The 18,052-nt window shown below is 36.4% G+C and overlaps 1 protein-coding gene across 1 annotated transcript in view; it reads left to right on the top strand.

Annotated features, from left to right (window-relative positions):
* Positions 1-17,558, top strand: part of LOC129297687 (twinkle homolog protein, chloroplastic/mitochondrial-like) — a 35,128-nt gene extending 17,570 nt beyond the window's left edge. Inside the window, exons 6-12 of the mRNA XM_054936037.1 lie at positions 2,825-2,886; positions 14,279-14,362; positions 15,066-15,197; positions 15,742-15,838; positions 15,934-16,068; positions 16,168-16,235; positions 17,083-17,558. Coding sequence (XP_054792012.1) covers positions 2,825-2,886; positions 14,279-14,362; positions 15,066-15,197; positions 15,742-15,838; positions 15,934-16,068; positions 16,168-16,235; positions 17,083-17,140 — 636 coding nt within the window. The 3' untranslated portion in view covers positions 17,141-17,558. The remainder of the gene's footprint in view (positions 1-2,824; positions 2,887-14,278; positions 14,363-15,065; positions 15,198-15,741; positions 15,839-15,933; positions 16,069-16,167; positions 16,236-17,082) is intronic.
* The last annotated feature ends 494 nt before the right edge of the window (positions 17,559-18,052 follow it).

Genomic DNA, 18,052 nt, shown 5'->3' with positions numbered 1-18,052 from the left:
TGGTTAAAATATTCAGTACCATTGTCAGTATGTAGAACTTGGATATTTGTGTTGAATTGGGTTTTTATCATGGTAAAGAAGTTGATAAATACGGATGCAGTTTCAAACTTGTCTTTTAGGAGATACACCCAGCAAACACGAGTATGCTCATCGATGAAGGTAATGAACCATTTTGATTTGGTGCGTTTTGGGATACGAGATGGACCCCATAGATCACTATGTATGGTAACAAATGGTTTGGTGGGTGTATACGGTGTTCTGGGAAATGATGTTCGTTGGTGCTTTGCTAGTTCACACACTTCACATTTGACATCATGGTTGGTAGGGCAAAGGTTTGGGAACAAACGAGATAAATAATGAAAATTAGGATGCCCTATCCTCTTGTGCCATAACAGAATATTTGTATCTTTAGAGGTCGATATAGAGTTACATACATTCGTGGCTTGATGGTGACTCACTCTAGCATTCTTAAGGAAGTAGAGTCCCTCGCACTCTTTAGCACGTCCAATTGTCATACCCAATGATAGATCCTGAAAGGCATAATGGGTTGGAAGAAAATTAGAACAACATTTAGATTGCTTTGTTAGTTGGCTAATAGACAACAAATTGCACACTAATTTTGGTACATGAAGAATAGATTATAGAGTGATAGATTCAGAGATACGAATACTCCCTTTCCCCGCAATAGAAGCAAGAGACCCATCTGCAATTTTGACTTTCAAATTTCCAGCACATGTAGTATATGTAGAAAATAATTGGTGGTTATCGGTTATGTGATCTGATGCGCTAGAGTCTACGATCCTACTATTTCAGCCCTCGACGTTTTTAAGGCTTGAAGAAAATTACCTCTTTGTGCAAAGAAGACAGAGACTGACTGTGGAATTTGACTAACACATAGTGCATCAGATTCAACAATTTTTGATGACAGTTTTGCAAGTTTCATCATCCATTGTCGAAAGCTTATGAGCAAACGGATACAAATCAAATCAAGAAGACTAAGACATACCACTTCTAGGATTAGAAGTCCTATTTCCCTTAGAAATTTTTGGGTATTTGTGTTCTTTAGGTCCAATTTGTTCTGACAGTATGCACATTCAACGAACAAGGCGAAGGCTTGGAAGACCCATAGCAGGAAAATGCTGAGACTAGGTCGGAAATGGTCCATCGTTGCCAGAACAAGTCGTCGTTGCCGGAAACAGCTCACCACGTGCCGCCACGCGCTCGGACTCTCCCTCTGACGCAGATTGGACGAGTGGCGCGTGTGACAGCCACACGCCGTCGACGGACGCCAAACTTCGGGGTTGCGCCGATCGGAGGTCTCTAGTCCTTCCTTGGTCGGCGGTGAGATCCAATGGTGCCTCTCGTCCTCCATTAGGGTTATGTCCGTCAGCTAGTTTGAAACTGGGCTATACGGCAGAACAAAAAACCAGCTAGGGTTTTGATCTAATGAGCTTTGATACCATGTGGGATTTTTGAGAGGAGAAATATGATCATAATAGTAGGATATAGAAGATTATATATACACAAAGCTAGGAGACAAGCAAATAAATGGCTAATAAATGCTAATAATTCTAATAAATCCTATTGACTCCTAATAATCAGATAATAATATTTACAATAAATACAATATCTCCACAGTACACATTGTATTGCATTGCAGTGCGCTGAAGTGCAATTGATAATCATACAGACACACACAAGTAGCATTCGCATTATTATTATATAAATGTAGCATTCACACTAATTGCCTCAACTTTATTATTATAATAATTTTCACTCAGGTAAGAAATGTGCATATGCTTTATATCTTGTATAGCCATGGTCTTTAATTGTGCCTTGTGATATTTTTTGTTAGTCTTTTGACTGAATAAGGTCCACTTAGTCTATTGACTGACTAAAAGTAATTTCTCTCATTTTTGTAAGTTAATGATAAGAAAGTGGGGATTCAACTCCTCTCTCATTTTTTTCCTGTACATGAAAGGGATAAGTAATTTCTGTGGTGACTAGAAGTGCATATGATCTTCTCAATTGGGATGCCAAGCTTGCAATCATTTACTTCCACATAATTTGTTAAAAGTTGATCTCTATTGCGCATGCCAGTTATCTAGATATATAAATCAAAATATCACTTTAATAAAATCAATAACAATAGGCAAACGCTATTCAACAACCCACAATTTTTTATAGGTTGTGTAAACTAAACTATGATAAAGAATAACTCACATTTTCACCAAAATATGGAAAACACAACAAATGGCATCCTGGTACTAGCAAACAAGCCAACCACTCAACCACCTGAACTCTGTTAAACTTGTTCGATTTTTTTCTTTGCCGGAAGTAGTTAATCTAGGGCTTGATTCAAGGTGAATGATATCCAGGTGCAAATACTGTGTTGACAAAACAGGGAAACCTAAAGTTTGGGGGAAACTAAATCAACCAAACAAAATATATCATTGCAAGACTTGAAAATGTTGTACATATCAAAATTGGTTCCTAAACCTTCATCCATATAAATATCATGACCACTCAGACATTTCTACCATTAAATGTGGCTGCATGAGTAGTTACTCTTTCTTTAACTTAAAAAACACTTCTCTAAATCGTTATGCCCCACACCCCCCCTTAAAAAAAAATCTTTAATACCTCTTTGAGTAAAAGATACTTACACAATTGAAATCCATGGTCTTTAATGTTCTTGAGTAATGTTGTCAGCATATATTATATAATCTGTAATCTGACTTTAACTACACCTTGCTAACCATTCCCTCACATTTTCTATGGCATGTTCTGATATTGTTCAAAGTTTTAATTGACTGATCTACAGGTCAGGGAGCATGCACGGAAACTTTTAGAAAAGCACTTGAAGAAACCTTTCTTTGATACACGGTGAGCTTTATGTATTTATTTGTGCTTTTGCTCATATCTTGGGTTATCTTTATCAAGGTTGGGTTTGTTATTGTTCATGTCATATGAGGACTTGAGCCACCAGCACTACTTATGATGAGGAATGCTTTTATCGGTTATATATGATAGTAAATATCCACTTGTTCCCAAGAACTTTCTTCCCTTTTGGTAAGTCAATAAGCTTCTAGTTTAGTTGGGTGTTGGATGAGGGCCTGCTGCCGTAGGCCCATATTAAGGTTAAACCCATTTTTCCTTATTTAAATAAGATATGTTATCTGTTATTAATATCTGATTTTATCTCTTATCAGCATTTGATTTGATTTGCCAAGATTATAGCAGAGATATAGGTGATATGTGTAGATTCTCTTCCTCTCATCTCTTCTATATATGTAAACGCTTTAGAGCTGTTCTACCTTAATTATAACATGGTATTAGAACTTTGATTTGTGATCAATGGCATATAGGCTAGCTTTAACAAACCAACCGCGAGTCCTTACCACAAGCAATGGCACAATATCGTTGGCCAACGAGGACTCACAAGGTATTGGTTTGAACACACATAACATGAACTTTCCCTTCAGGACATTGAGTTTAGGGAACGATTCATTCTCGCAAGCTATGCTCGTTCATCCTCTCAATGGCAACAACTACCTCTAGTGATTGCGACATATTTTGCTGTTTGTTTGAGGAAAAAATTGCAAGAAATACCTCATAGAGAATCCTCTAGTAATTACAGATGCCAAGTTCGAGTCTTGGTAAGTAGAAAACAATATGGTTATGGCCTGGCTCGTGAATTCTATGATCGTTGAGATTGGTGAAAATTACCCATTGGCAATTGTAGCCAAAGAAATATGGGAATTTGAGAAGCGCACCTACTCAGTCAAGGAGAACACAGCTTCCATCTTTCAAGTGAAGCGATTGCTTTGAAATCTCTTGTAAGGAGAGCAATCTATCACTTAATATTACAATGCTCTTATAAGGTTATGGCAACAAATTGATATTTACGCGCTCTATGAATGGACTTTTCAGAAAGATGGGGAATACTACAAATAGATTGTTGATCGAGAAAGGTGCTTTCCAGTTAGTGTTTTAAGTCAATTCTCTAGTCCTCCTCAAAAGGAACACTAATAATAGTTTATAGAATTCTTTGATACTTGAAGAAGACTCTCGGCAAGGACTATTTTTTTTTCTTGTAAAGAATGTCATTAGAAATGTTGAATTATTCACTGATGCAGATTGGGGAGGTTGAAAGAGTGATAAAAGATCAACTATTGGGTATTGTTCCTATGTGTGGGGAAATCTAGTGACCTAGAGGAGTAAGAAGCAACTGGTAGTGTTAAGAAGTTCAGCAGAATCAGAGTACTGAGCCTTGTCATAAGGAATATGTGAAGGGATGTGAATCATTTGTCTCTTGAGGGAATTGAAGGTTGATCCAAATTATTCAATTAAGGTATGGTGTGATAATATATCAGCCATAAAGATTGCTAACAATCTTGTTCAACATGACCACATAAAGCATGGGCACTTCATGAAAGAAAAAATTGAAGCTAAGGTGATAGATCTATCTTACATCCCTTGAGGGAACTAGATTGCAGACATTATGACCAAATCCTTGACCCAAAACAAATTTGAAGGTCTCAGAAGCAAGCTAGGAATGATTAATATCTATTCACTTGCTTGAGGGGGAGTGTTGGTCTATTGGATGAGGGCCTGCCACCATAGGCCCATATCAAGATTAGACTTATTTTTCCTTACTTAAATAAGATTTGCTATATGTTATTAATATTTGATTTTATCTCTTATCAACATTTGATTTGATTTGCCAAGATTACAGGAGAGATATAGGTGATTTGTGTAGATTCTCTTCCTCTCATCTCTTCTATATATGTGAACACATCTTATGAATAAAATTAGAGCTGTTCTACCCTAATCATAACAAAGGGCATTCATCTCATCTTTAACAGCTCTACTCTGTTTGCAGTTTGCAGTTCATTAATATTTGTTGGAATCTGCTCACTTGAAATATTAGCTTCGAAACTCAATAACCAAGAGACAACTTGTCATTTGAGATGTACTCATATGTAGAATGTTTAATGCATGACCTCTACTCTTTTATGAGCGTATAGGCAAATCTAGTTCATCATGGTTTCTAGGTTAGACAGTTAGACACTTCAAGAGGTGCGGTAGGTTTTGTGAAAATCCAAGTCTAAACATTGTAACTTCATCCTCATCAAATAGGATAGCTCAATTCTTATTAAAATAGAATATATAAGCTAATCTCGAACATTTAGGAAGATTATTAAAAATGACTGAAGAAAAGAAATTATCCTTAAACAAAGCAATCAGAATAAATGAATTAAAATCAAAATAATTTCCAACAATCTTAAACAACTTACAGAAATTTTCAATCTGCATCTGTGTTAATTTCATCACATAGGTTTCATAGCTTGGCACCTATCATCATACAGCTCCTTATAGTTTTCCCATGTCTTGAATGCATGACACTTAAAATACAAAATTCAAGCATCAAAATACAATGTGCAAGTATTAAAAATCAATATGAAACAATATTCATACAATTATAGGGATGTAACTACAATAAAGATGTGTAATTCTGTGCTCATTCATCATTCAAAATTGATCTAGCTCATACCTAATAATTGTGGTCAGGCAAGGCTGCGTCCACAAATAGTTTCGTGAAAATGATGTATACTTTTAAGCATAATTGTTTATTAGTATTATAAAATAGTTATATGGTAGTGCATATTAGGCTTTAAAGGGACAAGTGCATAATGTTGGAGTAGCAAAGATGAGAATGTTAAAATAGATATGTGGGTATACAAAAAAAGATAAGATCCATAATGAACATGTACAAGAAAAGGTTGGTGTGGCATCTATTGAAGAGATGGTAAAAAATTGTTTTGAGATGGTTTCGACATGTGTAAAAAAGGTTGTTGGAGGTGCTAATGAAAAGAGTGGAATAGGTAGTCTTGAGTTATGTGAAGAGGGGTAGAGAAGGATCAAAGAAAATACTTTAAAGTCGTTGAATGAGATCTTTTGGTTAATAATATACACAAAGGCGTGGTTGTTGATAGAGCACAATAGTGTCATGTAATACATGTAGCCAATTTTATTTAGTAGGTATAGTTGGGAAAAAATATAACGTGGAAATATTATGTTATTATTGTTAATAATTAGCATTTATTAGCATTATTCATTAGGTTTTATTAGTATTTGTTAGGTTTTATCTCTCTTGATGTATATATATAGGACTTGCCTGTACATTTGAAAATAGATAAATGAGAAATACAATTTTCCCTCTCTCAAAAACACCACATTGTATCAGAGCATCAAGCCCAATATCCAAATTAGGTTAGTTTTGGAATAGTTGACATGAGACTTCTTGGACAGTATGTAAGGGCATTTGTGTGGACAATGGTGGAGTAAGTTTAGACTCTCACCGCCACCCTAGACGTGCTCAGGACGTTCGAAACTGCGAAATCTAGGACGATGATGATGAACGGTGGCACGTGTGGACCCCACTCGCCACCCCTACGAACTGCGTCAAAGAGCTTTTGGTGGTGTTTGGTAGCTCTATTCAGGCCATGACCTCGTCGAATAGCGATGACGCACTCTCTCCGGCCAAATCCATACAACTCCGGTGTATGGGTACATTGTTTTCAAACCATATTAGTCCGTATGGTGTTGTTAGTGCCTTGTTTTGCTGTGTTTTGAGTTATATTAGGCTGTGGCTTCAGGTTTCAATCTATCACGAAGTCTTTCTCTTATTTAAAGTGCTATGGATACTCCTATATGGTGTTATCACTAATTTTTCTAGATCTTCACTGATAGCATTAGTGTCAAAAAAAGGGTCTTTTCTTCAGGCTTTAAAGACAACTCAAAGTGTGGTGGTGTGGATTGTGGATTCCGGAACATTTGACCATATGACTAACTGCCATCAATTGTTCACCACTTATAACCCATATACTAGGAATGTTAAAGTGAAAATTGTAGATGATTCCTTAGCACTCGTGGCGGGAAGAGGGAGTATCCGTATATCATATTCTATTGTTTTGGAATCTGTCTTCCATATGGCAAGACTTGATTGCAATTTACTTTCAGTTAGTCAATTGACTAAGCACTCAAATTGTTTTGCTAAATTTCTTCTGTCACATTGTGTATTCTAGGATCTATCATCTGATGTGAAAATTGGTAATGCTAAGGAGTACGAGGGGCTTTATTATTTAGAAGTCATTACTCGAGTGGATAACTCATCTATTGTTAGTAATTATGTGTCTACCTCTAAAGTTAATGATTTTATGTTATAACATAAGAGGATGGGTCATCCTAATTTCCATTACCTTCAACAATTGTTTCCAATCTTATGCCCAAACATGAATCATAGTGAAATCCAGTGTGAGGTGTGTGAACTTGCCAAACACCATCGCATTTCCTTTCCAAGAGCCAAATGCACCTACCAAACCATTCACAGCCATTCACAGTGACTTGTGGGGATCATCTCGTACTCTAAACCGTCTTCAAACGAAATGGTTCATTTCTTTCATTGATGACCATACTCGTATTTGTTGGGTTTATCTTTTAAAAAAAAATAAATAAATAAAACTCCGCCTATGTTTATAGCCGGTCCCAAGCCCGGGTAAAGGAGGAGGGTTGTGTTAGGCCATCAACAGCCAATGTAAAAATTTGTTGAATCTATCATGAACATGGACAATAGACGTTATAATGTTAATGCTAGGTCGTTGCCCGTAAGTAACGCGCTGCATGGCTCGAGTACAGTGATAAGTGAGTTAGAGCCGCTGCATCGGCGCCCGGATGTAGTGTTAAATGAGCAAGGGCTACCGCGTCATTCTGGACGCACGCGGCTAAAGAAGTTAGTCCATAAGAGCAAAATTAGATTTGGTACTTGGAATGTTGGGACATTAAATTGTAAATCTGTAGAGGTTGTAGGGGTTATGATTCAAAGGAAAATCAATATCCTTTGCTTGCAAGAAACAAAATGGCGTGGAGAAGAAGCTAAGGATATTCAAGGTTTCAAACTTTGGTATACAGGAAAAGTAAGTGCACGCAATGGAGTAGGCATCATTATAGATAAGGAGTGGAAGAAGAACGTTGTAGAAATTAGCAGAATTGGAGACAGAATTATTTCTTTAAAAATGATAATTGGACGTGAGACTGTTAATATTGTTAGCGCTTATGCGCCGCAAGTCGGGACAGAAGCCAGTCTTAAGGAATTATTTTGGGAGGATCTGGAGGGGTTGATTCGACACATACCACAGAGTGAAAAGATTTTTATTGGAGGAGACTTTAATGGGCATGTCGGGAGGGAAGCTGGTCAGTATGCGAGGGTGCATGGTGGTTTTGGTTTTGGAGAGCTAAACAATGAAGGACAAACTCTTCTTGATTTCTCATTGGCGTATGATTTTAAGATTGCCAACACTTGTTTCAAGAAGAGAGATGAGCATCTCATCACTTACAAAAGTGGAGCCTCAAGGTCGCAGATTGATTTTCTTTTGGTTAGGAACACAGATAGAAAACTTTGTAAAAATTGTAAGGTGATCCCCGGAGATGCTGTAACGACACAACATAGGGTCCTAGTCCTTGATGTGTGTATTATGAGTAAAATCAAAAACGTCGACAAGTAGTAACACCAAGGATTAGGTGGTGGCAATTAAAAGGTGAGAAGCAAGATATTTTCAAGCGAAATCTTTTGGATAAAGGAATTTGGGATTCTCAGGGAAGTGCTAACATCATATGGGAGGATATGGCTAAAAAGATACGGGAGGTTGCAAAAGTAGTTTTGGGAGAATCGAAAGGTTCTGGTCCGAGAGATAAGGAGTCTTGGTGGTGGAATAATAGTGTACAGGACAAAATCAAGTATAAGAAGAACTGTTTTAAAGCCATACATTTGTGTAACAATGAGGAAAATTGGGAGAGGTACCGTATGGCTAAGAAGGAAACTAAGAGAGCTGTGGGTGAAGCTCGTTCTAAAGCTTTTGAAGAATTTTATAAGAACCTTGAGCGAAGGAAGGAGAGCAAAATATTTATAAGATTGCCAAGAGTAGGGAAAGAAAATCAAGAGATCTAGAACAGGTAAGGTGTATTAAGGATGAAGAGGGAAGAATTTTAGTTACAGATGATGAAATTAAAAATAGATGGGAGACTTATTTTTCTAAACTTTTCAATGATGGAGAGGATTCATCTAGTAACTTGGAGGATTTAGTAACTGGTGAAGGAGAACAAAATTTGTCATTCTATCGAAAAATACGTGATAAGGAGTAAAGGAAGCTCTTAAGAAAATGGCAAATGGTAGAGCCAACGGACCTGATTGTATATCTATCGAAGCGTGGAAATGTTTAGGTGAAGAAGGGGTGAGATGGTTAACTAAGTTATTTAATGTGATTTTACGGTCCAAGAAAATGCCTGATGAGTGGAGGAGAAGTACATTAATTCCTATTTATAAAAATAAAGGAGATATTCAGAATTGTACTAACTATAGAGGGATTAAACTCATGAGCCACACAATGAAATTGTGGGAGAAAGTAATTGAGCACAGGTTGAGATTGGAGACAAGTATTTCTGAGAATCAATTTGGTTTTATGCCAGGTAGATCAACTACAGAGGCGATTTATCTACTAAGGGGATTAATGGAAAAGTATGTTGTAAAGATAAAGATCTACACATGGTTTTTATTGATTTGGAAAAAGCTTATGACCGTATACCAAGAGAAGTGCTTTGGAAAGCGTTGGAAAAAAAGGGAGTACGGATTGCTTATATTAAAGCCATACAAGATATGTATGAGGGGGTAAAAACTAGTATAAGAACGCCTAGTGGTCAAACAAAGGATTTTCCTATAAAGATTGGACTACATCAGGGATCATCTCTGAGTCCTTATTTGTTCAACTTGATTTTAAATGTTTTGACGGAACATATTCAAGAGGAAATCCCGAAATGTATGCTCTTCGCGGATGATATAGTTCTTATAGCAGAGACAAGAGAAGAGGTTAATTGCAAACTTGAGTTATGGAGGAGGACATTGGAGTCGAAAGGTTTTCGTCTGAGTAGAAGTAAGACGGAATATTTATATTGTAAATTTGGTAAAGGACTATTCGAAAATAATTTGGAAGTGAAATTGGGAGATCAAATTATACCTCAAGTGGAAAAGTTTAGATATTTGGGAGCCATTATTCAAAATGATGGCGAAATCAGTGGAGATATTTCACATAGAATTCAAGCTGGGTGGTTTAATTGGAGAAAAGCTAAAGGAGTTATTTGTGACCGTAAGGTGCCTAATAAACTTAAAGGAAAGTTTTATCGTACTGCTATCAGACCGGCAATGTTATATAGTAGTGAATGCTGGGCTCTAACGGGACAGCAAGAGCATAAAGTTGGAGTAGCAGAGATGAGAATGTTACGATGGATGTGCGGACATACACGTAAAGATAAAATTCGAAATGAGCACATACGCGAAAAAGTGAGGGTGGCACCTATTGAGGAAAAAATGGTAGAAAATCGGTTGAGATGGTTTGGGCATGTACAAAGAAGACCAAGGGAGGCACCAGTGAGAAGAGTGGAACATATAACTTTGAGTCCGATTAAGAGAGGTAGAGGAAGGCCTAAGAGAACACTCTTGGAAGTTGTTGAATGTGATCTCTTAATTAATAATATTTCTAAAAGCTTGATAAATGATAGAGCACAATGGCGTCTTGCAATCCATGTAGCCGACCCCACCTAGTGGGATAAAGGCTTGTTGTTGTTGTTGTTGTTGTATCTTTTAAAAAATAAGTCTGAGGCTATATCCACATTCATGAGTTTTTTCACCATGAGCAAAAACCAGTTCAATATTAGCATCTAAGTCTTACATACTAATAATGATATTGAGTACTTCAACCAATCTTTGAGTAATTTTCTCCAAATGCATGGTATTGTGCATACACGTACTTGTGCCCATACACCCTAACAAAATGGAATTGTAGAAAGGAAAAATAGACATATCCTTGAAGTTGCAAGAGCACCCATGTTCACTTGCAATGTGTCAAAGTTTTTTTAGGGGGATGCCATTTTAATCATGAGCTATCTCATCAACTGAATGCCGTGTCGAATCTTATCCTTTAAAACCCCTCTCAAAAAATTGCAAAGTGTTTTTCCCACATCTTACATTGAAATCAAACTTCTGCTTTGTGTATTTGGTTGCACAATCTTTGCTCATATCCACCAAAGCAGTAAACTTGAACCTTGAGCTACCAAGTACATATTTCTTGGCTATTCTCCTACTCAGAAAGGATACAAATGTTTTGATCTTGTTTCTAAACGCACCCTTGTAAACCTTGATGTTACCTTTCATGAGGAAACTCCTTTTTATTCTAATTCTTCAATTCAGGGGGAGTATAGGTGAATCTCAGACTTGAGAACTAGAACCTAACATAGAAGCTAACACATAATATGTATTTCTTGAGCCATTAACTCCTGTACCAGAACCATCACCCACACCAACCTCTTCTCTTATGCCACTTGTACTGAAACCCTTACCCTCACCAACCTCTTCTCTTATGCCAAAGTTTGAGGAGAAACAAAAAATAGAGGGAGATGTAGAAAGACCACAAAAGGGAGAGTTGTTGGTTTACACTTGAAAGAAGAAATCAAAAGATAGTGAGCAACTAGTACCTAAGGCACCAAGAGAGTTAGAACCAAGGGTAGTTCTTGAAGCTGAAGTACTAAGGACTGATCCATCTGGTGAGCCAGATGATTCAAAACAAGGAAGTGAATCTGATGATCTACCTATTGCCCTCCAGAAACAACCTCAGTCTTGTACTTTGCATCCGATTTAGAAGTATGTATCCTATAAGGCTCTCTCTCCTAGTTACTGGGCTTTCATCTCTAGTTTGGATAAAGTTGTTATTCCTAACTACATCCAAGAGGCACTAGGAATATCAGAATGGAGAAATGTAGTTATGGAAGAAATGAGAGCTTTGGAGAAAAATGGAACATGGGAGACTGTTGAAACACCTAAAGGTAAGAAACTAGTTAGTTGCAAGTGGATATTTACTCCAAAGTAAAAGGTTGATAGCATAGTTGCCAAGTTAAAGGCATGATTAGTAGCAAAGGGTTTCACCTGGACTTATGGTGTAGACTACAAAGAGATGTTTGTGCCAGTGGCAAAACTACACACTATCAGAATTCTATTATCAGTAGCACCCAACCATTCCTTGAATGGCCACTTCATTAACTAGATATCGAGAATGCCTTTCTAAATGGAGAATTAAAGGAATAAGTCTACATGACTCTACCTCTGGTGTTTGATAGAGACAAAAATGACAAAGTTTGCTTGTTGAAGAAATCTATGTATAGCTTGAAACAGTCACCTAGAGTATAGTTTGATAGATTCTTAAAGGTTTTGAAGTCAGAAGGCTATAAACAAGGATTATCAAGTCATATGATTTTTTTTTAAGGCTGAGAGAGCCAAAAAGTGCATCCTTATTGTGTATATAGATGATATAATTCTTGCAAGAGATCATGTTGAGGAAATAGAAAGGATAAAGACTGTTCTTGGTAAGGAATTTGAAGTCAAGGATCTTGGGAACTTGAAATATTTTCTCGAGATGGAAGTTGCAGGGTCTAAACGAGGCATATATGTATCTTAGAGGAAGTATATACTTGATCTTCTCAGGGAAATTAGCATATTAGGTTGTAAACTTGAGGAAACTCCTATTGTGGTCTCGAGAAAGAAAAAGTCTAAGAAAAATAGTAAGGAGAAGTCAGAAGGAGAAGACAACTCTGATGATGAGGTTGAAGAAGAAGACAAGGAAAAATAAGAAACTGTTGATAAAGACAGATATCAGAGACTGGTTGGGAAGCTGATTTATCTATCTTATACAAAGCTAGATATTGCTTTTGCCGTCAGTGTAGCAAGTCAATACATATGTGATCCAAAAAAGAAACACCTGGAAGCTGTATGTAGGATTCTTAGATACCTTAAAGGTACACCTGGTAAGGGATTGCTATTTAAGAAGCATGTTCAGAGGACAATTGAGATTTAAATAGATGTAGACTGGGGGGAACCTATGGAGATAGGAGATCCTCCTTTGGCTATTACTCGTTTGTGTGGGGAAACTTAGTGACTTGGAAAAGTCAAAAGCAAAGAGTCGTATTCAGAAGTAGTGCTAAATTAGAATTGAGAGCATTAGCTCAAGGAATCACAAAAGAACTATGGATAAGAAGGGTTTTGGAAGAAATACAAGTCAGAATTAATCTACCAATGAAGTTGTATTGTGATAACAAGGCTGCCATAAGCATGGCATTGAATCCTATACAACATGAGAGATCTAAACATGTTAAAGTGGATAGATATTTTATCAGAGAGAAAGTAGAGGAAGGCAGTGTATGTCAAATATACCTACCTACAAAGCTACAAGCTGCAGATGTGCTGACCAAGGGACTACCTAAGCCTCCCTTTGAGAGTTGTATAAGCAAGTTGGACATGATTAGCATCTATGATCTAACTTGAGGGGGAGTGTGGGAATATTATGTCATTATTGCTAATAATTAGCATTTATTAGCATTATTCATTAGGCTTTATTAGTATTTATTGGGTTTTATCTCTCTTGATGTATATATATAGGACCTGCCTGTACATTTGAAAGTAGATGAATGAGAAATACAATTTCCCTCTCTCAAAAACACCACACACAGAACTACTGTTTTTGAACCAAATAAGGCTTCTAGAAATGCCCTATATTATAAACCTAAAGGAGCATGTGATATCAAGATTCTTATACCTTGTTAAAGATGGGCTATTGCATCTATATTTTGTATTTGCAGATGGAGTTCAAGTTGGATTGAATGACTCTCGTATCATGTGAAGAAAATATGATAAAATTTAGATAGATGAGGAATGAAATCATTGAAATATATTTTTGAAATACTTAATTATGATATGCATTGTATTGACCCCTGAACTCAACTATTTCCATTGATGTAAGAGTAATACTTTTCTTAACTTCTAAGGCTTTCCTAGATACCTAATACCCAAGCCAATGACTTTGCTATTATGCTTTCTTTACAATCTCTATAGGCTATTCTTGAAATGCATAAAATTCTTTTCCCTGCGGGTCATTTGAATATTTTGGGCTCCAACAATATATTTCTTCTTTAGTCAATTTTGTATTTAGAATTTGATTGACAAGGATGCCAAGGATTAAATTTAGATTCATATCTTTGCAAAATTTATTTGCTAATACTTTGGTGATCAAATTAGTGAGTGTTATCTGTTAATCCTCTTGCAACAGCAGCAATACTTAGTATTATTCTTTTGTGAATGTTTATAATCACCCATCTTCTGGCCTTTGTCTGATGATAGTTATGGCGAATCTGTTGAACGTATGAGTGTGGAGGAGTTAGAACAGGGGAAGAGCTGGTTAAGTGATACTTTTCAACTCATAAGGTGAGCCCATTGATGGCCTGGTTGCAACCCGCGCCCCCCCCCCCCCAGCCCCAAAAACATAAAAGCAAACAGACAAAAAGAAAGAACCAAAGGAAAAAATACCCTCTCTCTCTCTCAACTTATTTCATAATTTGATATCTGGCTAATTGAGCCACTGTTGTTTACTAGCATTGATAAGAAGACAATCATCATTTCCTGAGGAACTGAGGGAAGTTATGGGTCATAATGTAATTTATTTATATTTGAAACTAGGGAAAGATAGAATCTTGTTAAAACTAAGTGGAAATCAGAATCAGGGATCCAGCCATTTTGACCAACTGATCTGGCTGGTCTTTGGTTGTTGGAACTGAATCTCCTCTGCTTGTATTTTTTTTTCCCTTCTTTCCCTTATCTTATGTACTGATAGTGTTGCTGAAATTGTAGTCTTGACCGTGAATTCTATAAATTACTTAATCTCTTGTGGATTTCAGGGCCTTTAGAATGTTTGCATGGAAATGAATTGTTTGTGCTTATGTCAGGAGTGTTCTAGTCTGGTCTCTATCCTTGAATTTGTTGAGAAACAATGGATATTTTTTCTTGATGGCTGTTGCAGGTTCTTGGCAGTGATTAATTAGCATATTTGTTCAAAAAAATTTTGGGCACTTTTAGATTATTTATTTTACTCGTCGGTTTTGATGCTGGTGTTCCTTATTGGTCATGCTAGGTGTGAAGGTGATGCGCTTCCAAGTATAACTTGGCTTCTTGACCTTGCAAAAATAGCTGTGCTAAGGCATGGGGTGCGTGGACTTGTAATCGATCCTTATAATGAGCTTGACCATCAGCGCCCTCCAAGCATGTAACTTTCTCAGAGATTTTGTTCTTAATTTGGATCTTTTGTTTCTATTTTTCTTGTGTTCATAGTTGACCTCGTCATGAACTTGCTACTTCTGTGGTAGCAAATTAAAGTAATGATGCCAATAGAAAGAACCTTATTGTGCTTAGTTGTTTATGATATATACTTAGGACTTGTTTGGTTGCTGGAAAGAATGGGAATAGAATGAATTAAAAAATAAAGGTAAAAATAAAATGATCAAAATATGGATGGGAGATAGGTCAACTATGTTCATGATGGGAAAGAGTAATATAGTTCATGAGGTTGGGAGTTATGATTGATGAGATTTGTGGAAGGTGTGATGTTGGATTTTATCTTGCTTATTATAAGAGGGATGGTGATTTTGTTCATTTTTGGTTTATTTTTTTTTAATCCATGCCATAATTTCTAGCAACCAAACGGACCTTATATTGTCTCCCCTAGCATGTTGATTATTTTTGTTCTTTCCACCCTATACTTTGTTCAAACATTAGCAGCATTGCTAATGATGTTTATTTATTTGTTTCAGGACTGAAACTGAATATGTTAGTCAGATGCTTACCAAAATCAAACGGTTTGCCCAGCATCACGGATGCCATGTTTGGTTTGTAGCACATCCTAGACAGGTTGGTAACAAAAGGCTGTAATCTCGGCCATTCCCTCTTTCCTTTTTCTGATATATCTAATGGTCTAACAGTTAGTTGCATAATAAAAATACCAGTTACAAAATTGGGTTGGGGGACCTCCTAATCTCTATGATATAAGTGGAAGTGCACACTTCATAAATAAATGCGACAATGGAATTGTTATTCATCGAAATCGAGATCCAGAAGCTGGGCCTATGGATCAAGTACAGGTGTGTATTTGCAATATGACTGTGGATGCATTGAGTGATTATTTATTATTTATACTAAATATATATACATATATATATCTGTTATATGCTTTGCTTTAGGTTTGTGTTCGTAAGGTACGGAATAAGGTTGCAGGGACAATAGGCGATGCCACTTTGTTGTATAATGGGTATTTGGACTCCTACATCTCTGTTTATTGTGCTTTCATAAATTCTCATGATTAAGTAAAATTTAACCAGTTAAGGCTTATGCCAGCAAGGAGTACATTATTATGTCCTTTGAGAGCGCTGTCTTAATTTGAATTTTGATTGTTAGAGGCTCAAGCCGCCATTGAATTTCTGTTCTTGAAAAAGAATGGAGGATTGGTTTCATTTACATTATTCAGACAAGTTTGACATATATGGAGGATTGATTGCAGCCAGTCTGCAATTCAAATCCCTATGATCTAGGCAAGAAGAGGGGAAAAAATGAGAAGAGTACAAATGTTCTAAAAACAGATTCGGATCTAAAAAACAGAGAGGTTCAATATCCTGTTTTTATCAAGGCAAAAAGAATTCCATTTCTCTAGTTAAATTTGTGATGGGTGCTTGAATGGGATGGGGAACCTGACTCTAAAAGCTAGCTATTGAGATAGAATAACCAATTAAGTACCCTATTAAGTATCCTATACTACTCAATGTGGGATTTGGTATCTCATACTATCAAGTCTCCATCAGTTGGCCCCCCATGAAACACCAATGTCTCTACGGTTACACTCCACAACACTTAACTTAGCCTCTTGTCAGTTAGAACCTTTCATGGGTAACCTAGCTCTGATACCAATTAATGGATGCTTAATCAGGATAGGGAATCTTACCTCAAAAATTAACTGTTGAGGTGAAAGAACCAACTCATTTAAATACCTTATTAAGTATCACATATTACTTAATGTAGGATTTGGTATCCCTTACTACCAATTCTCCATCAGATTGTTGGAAGTATCTACCACTGGTGCTAATTGATCTTTTTTTGGGCAGGGTAACTGGTGAGTTCACCTCTGTTGATGAAGGGAACAAGCTTCCTCTTGGTAGCTAAAAAAGTAAGCATTCTCGGAAGAGATAGCAGGTGGCCATATACATATTTTGGATAAACTTGTTCAATGGATGGCATGACATTAGCAGATGCTTGGTTCCTTTTTGGGCATGCTTGGATCTGATTGGAAATGGTGGATATCTTCGCAACAAGGAGTATCAAATTTGACGGTAATATTCTTCATTGATGAAGAGTCATGTGAAAAATCTTGCTCACTTCATTTTTCAAACCACAACCCTATTGGAGATATAAATCTAATCCTTTGTGTATATAGACTTTGTATTGTCTTGTAATGGCTCCTTCATTCCAATTTTGATGTTATTTTATATCTGAAAGTTTGGGTTGTAAGAATATTTTTACTGAACTAGATTCTGTCAAAATGGTCGGCACGTTCAATTCAAACATAAATTCTTTCTGCTCACTTAATGTCTATTGCTTTGAAGAGAGTATTTACTGAATAAGTGGGCAAGGTTGAAAAACCATAATCGTATAAACCCCTTGATGCATTATTTACAGCGGGGAATTTCTTCAGTAATGAAGAAAATAGAGAGGAAAAAAACTATGAAGATAAATTTTTAAAAATTTTTTATTACTTTTAGACATTGTCTTTTCTAGTTTTTTTCCCCTTCCTATCCACCCAAATAAAGGGGAAATGTTTTCATGTAAATTTGGTGTTGTCGTCTCTGATGAATTAAATCGTTTAGTCTTAAAACATAGGAGAAAGATGGAACTTGTTATTGCAATGATGAAATTATGAACTCAATTGTCTTTTGGAGTTGCAAATGCTGTGTGAATATCATTTCTAACAATTTATGAGTCATGCAACAATTGGTTAACAGTTAACCAAAAGAAAATCAACATCAATCCATCTCTTTGCAAAGAAACACAATCCAAAAATTAGATAAATTTTTTTAA

Source organism: Prosopis cineraria, unplaced genomic scaffold (assembly GCF_029017545.1).
Source record: "Prosopis cineraria cultivar Desert tree isolate PC_DT_omini unplaced genomic scaffold, ASM2901754v1 PC589, whole genome shotgun sequence".
Taxonomy (NCBI): Eukaryota; Viridiplantae; Streptophyta; class Magnoliopsida; order Fabales; family Fabaceae; genus Prosopis; species Prosopis cineraria.
The sequence above is the reverse complement of the archived record's forward strand: the minus strand, read 5'-3'. Positions and strand labels throughout refer to the sequence as shown.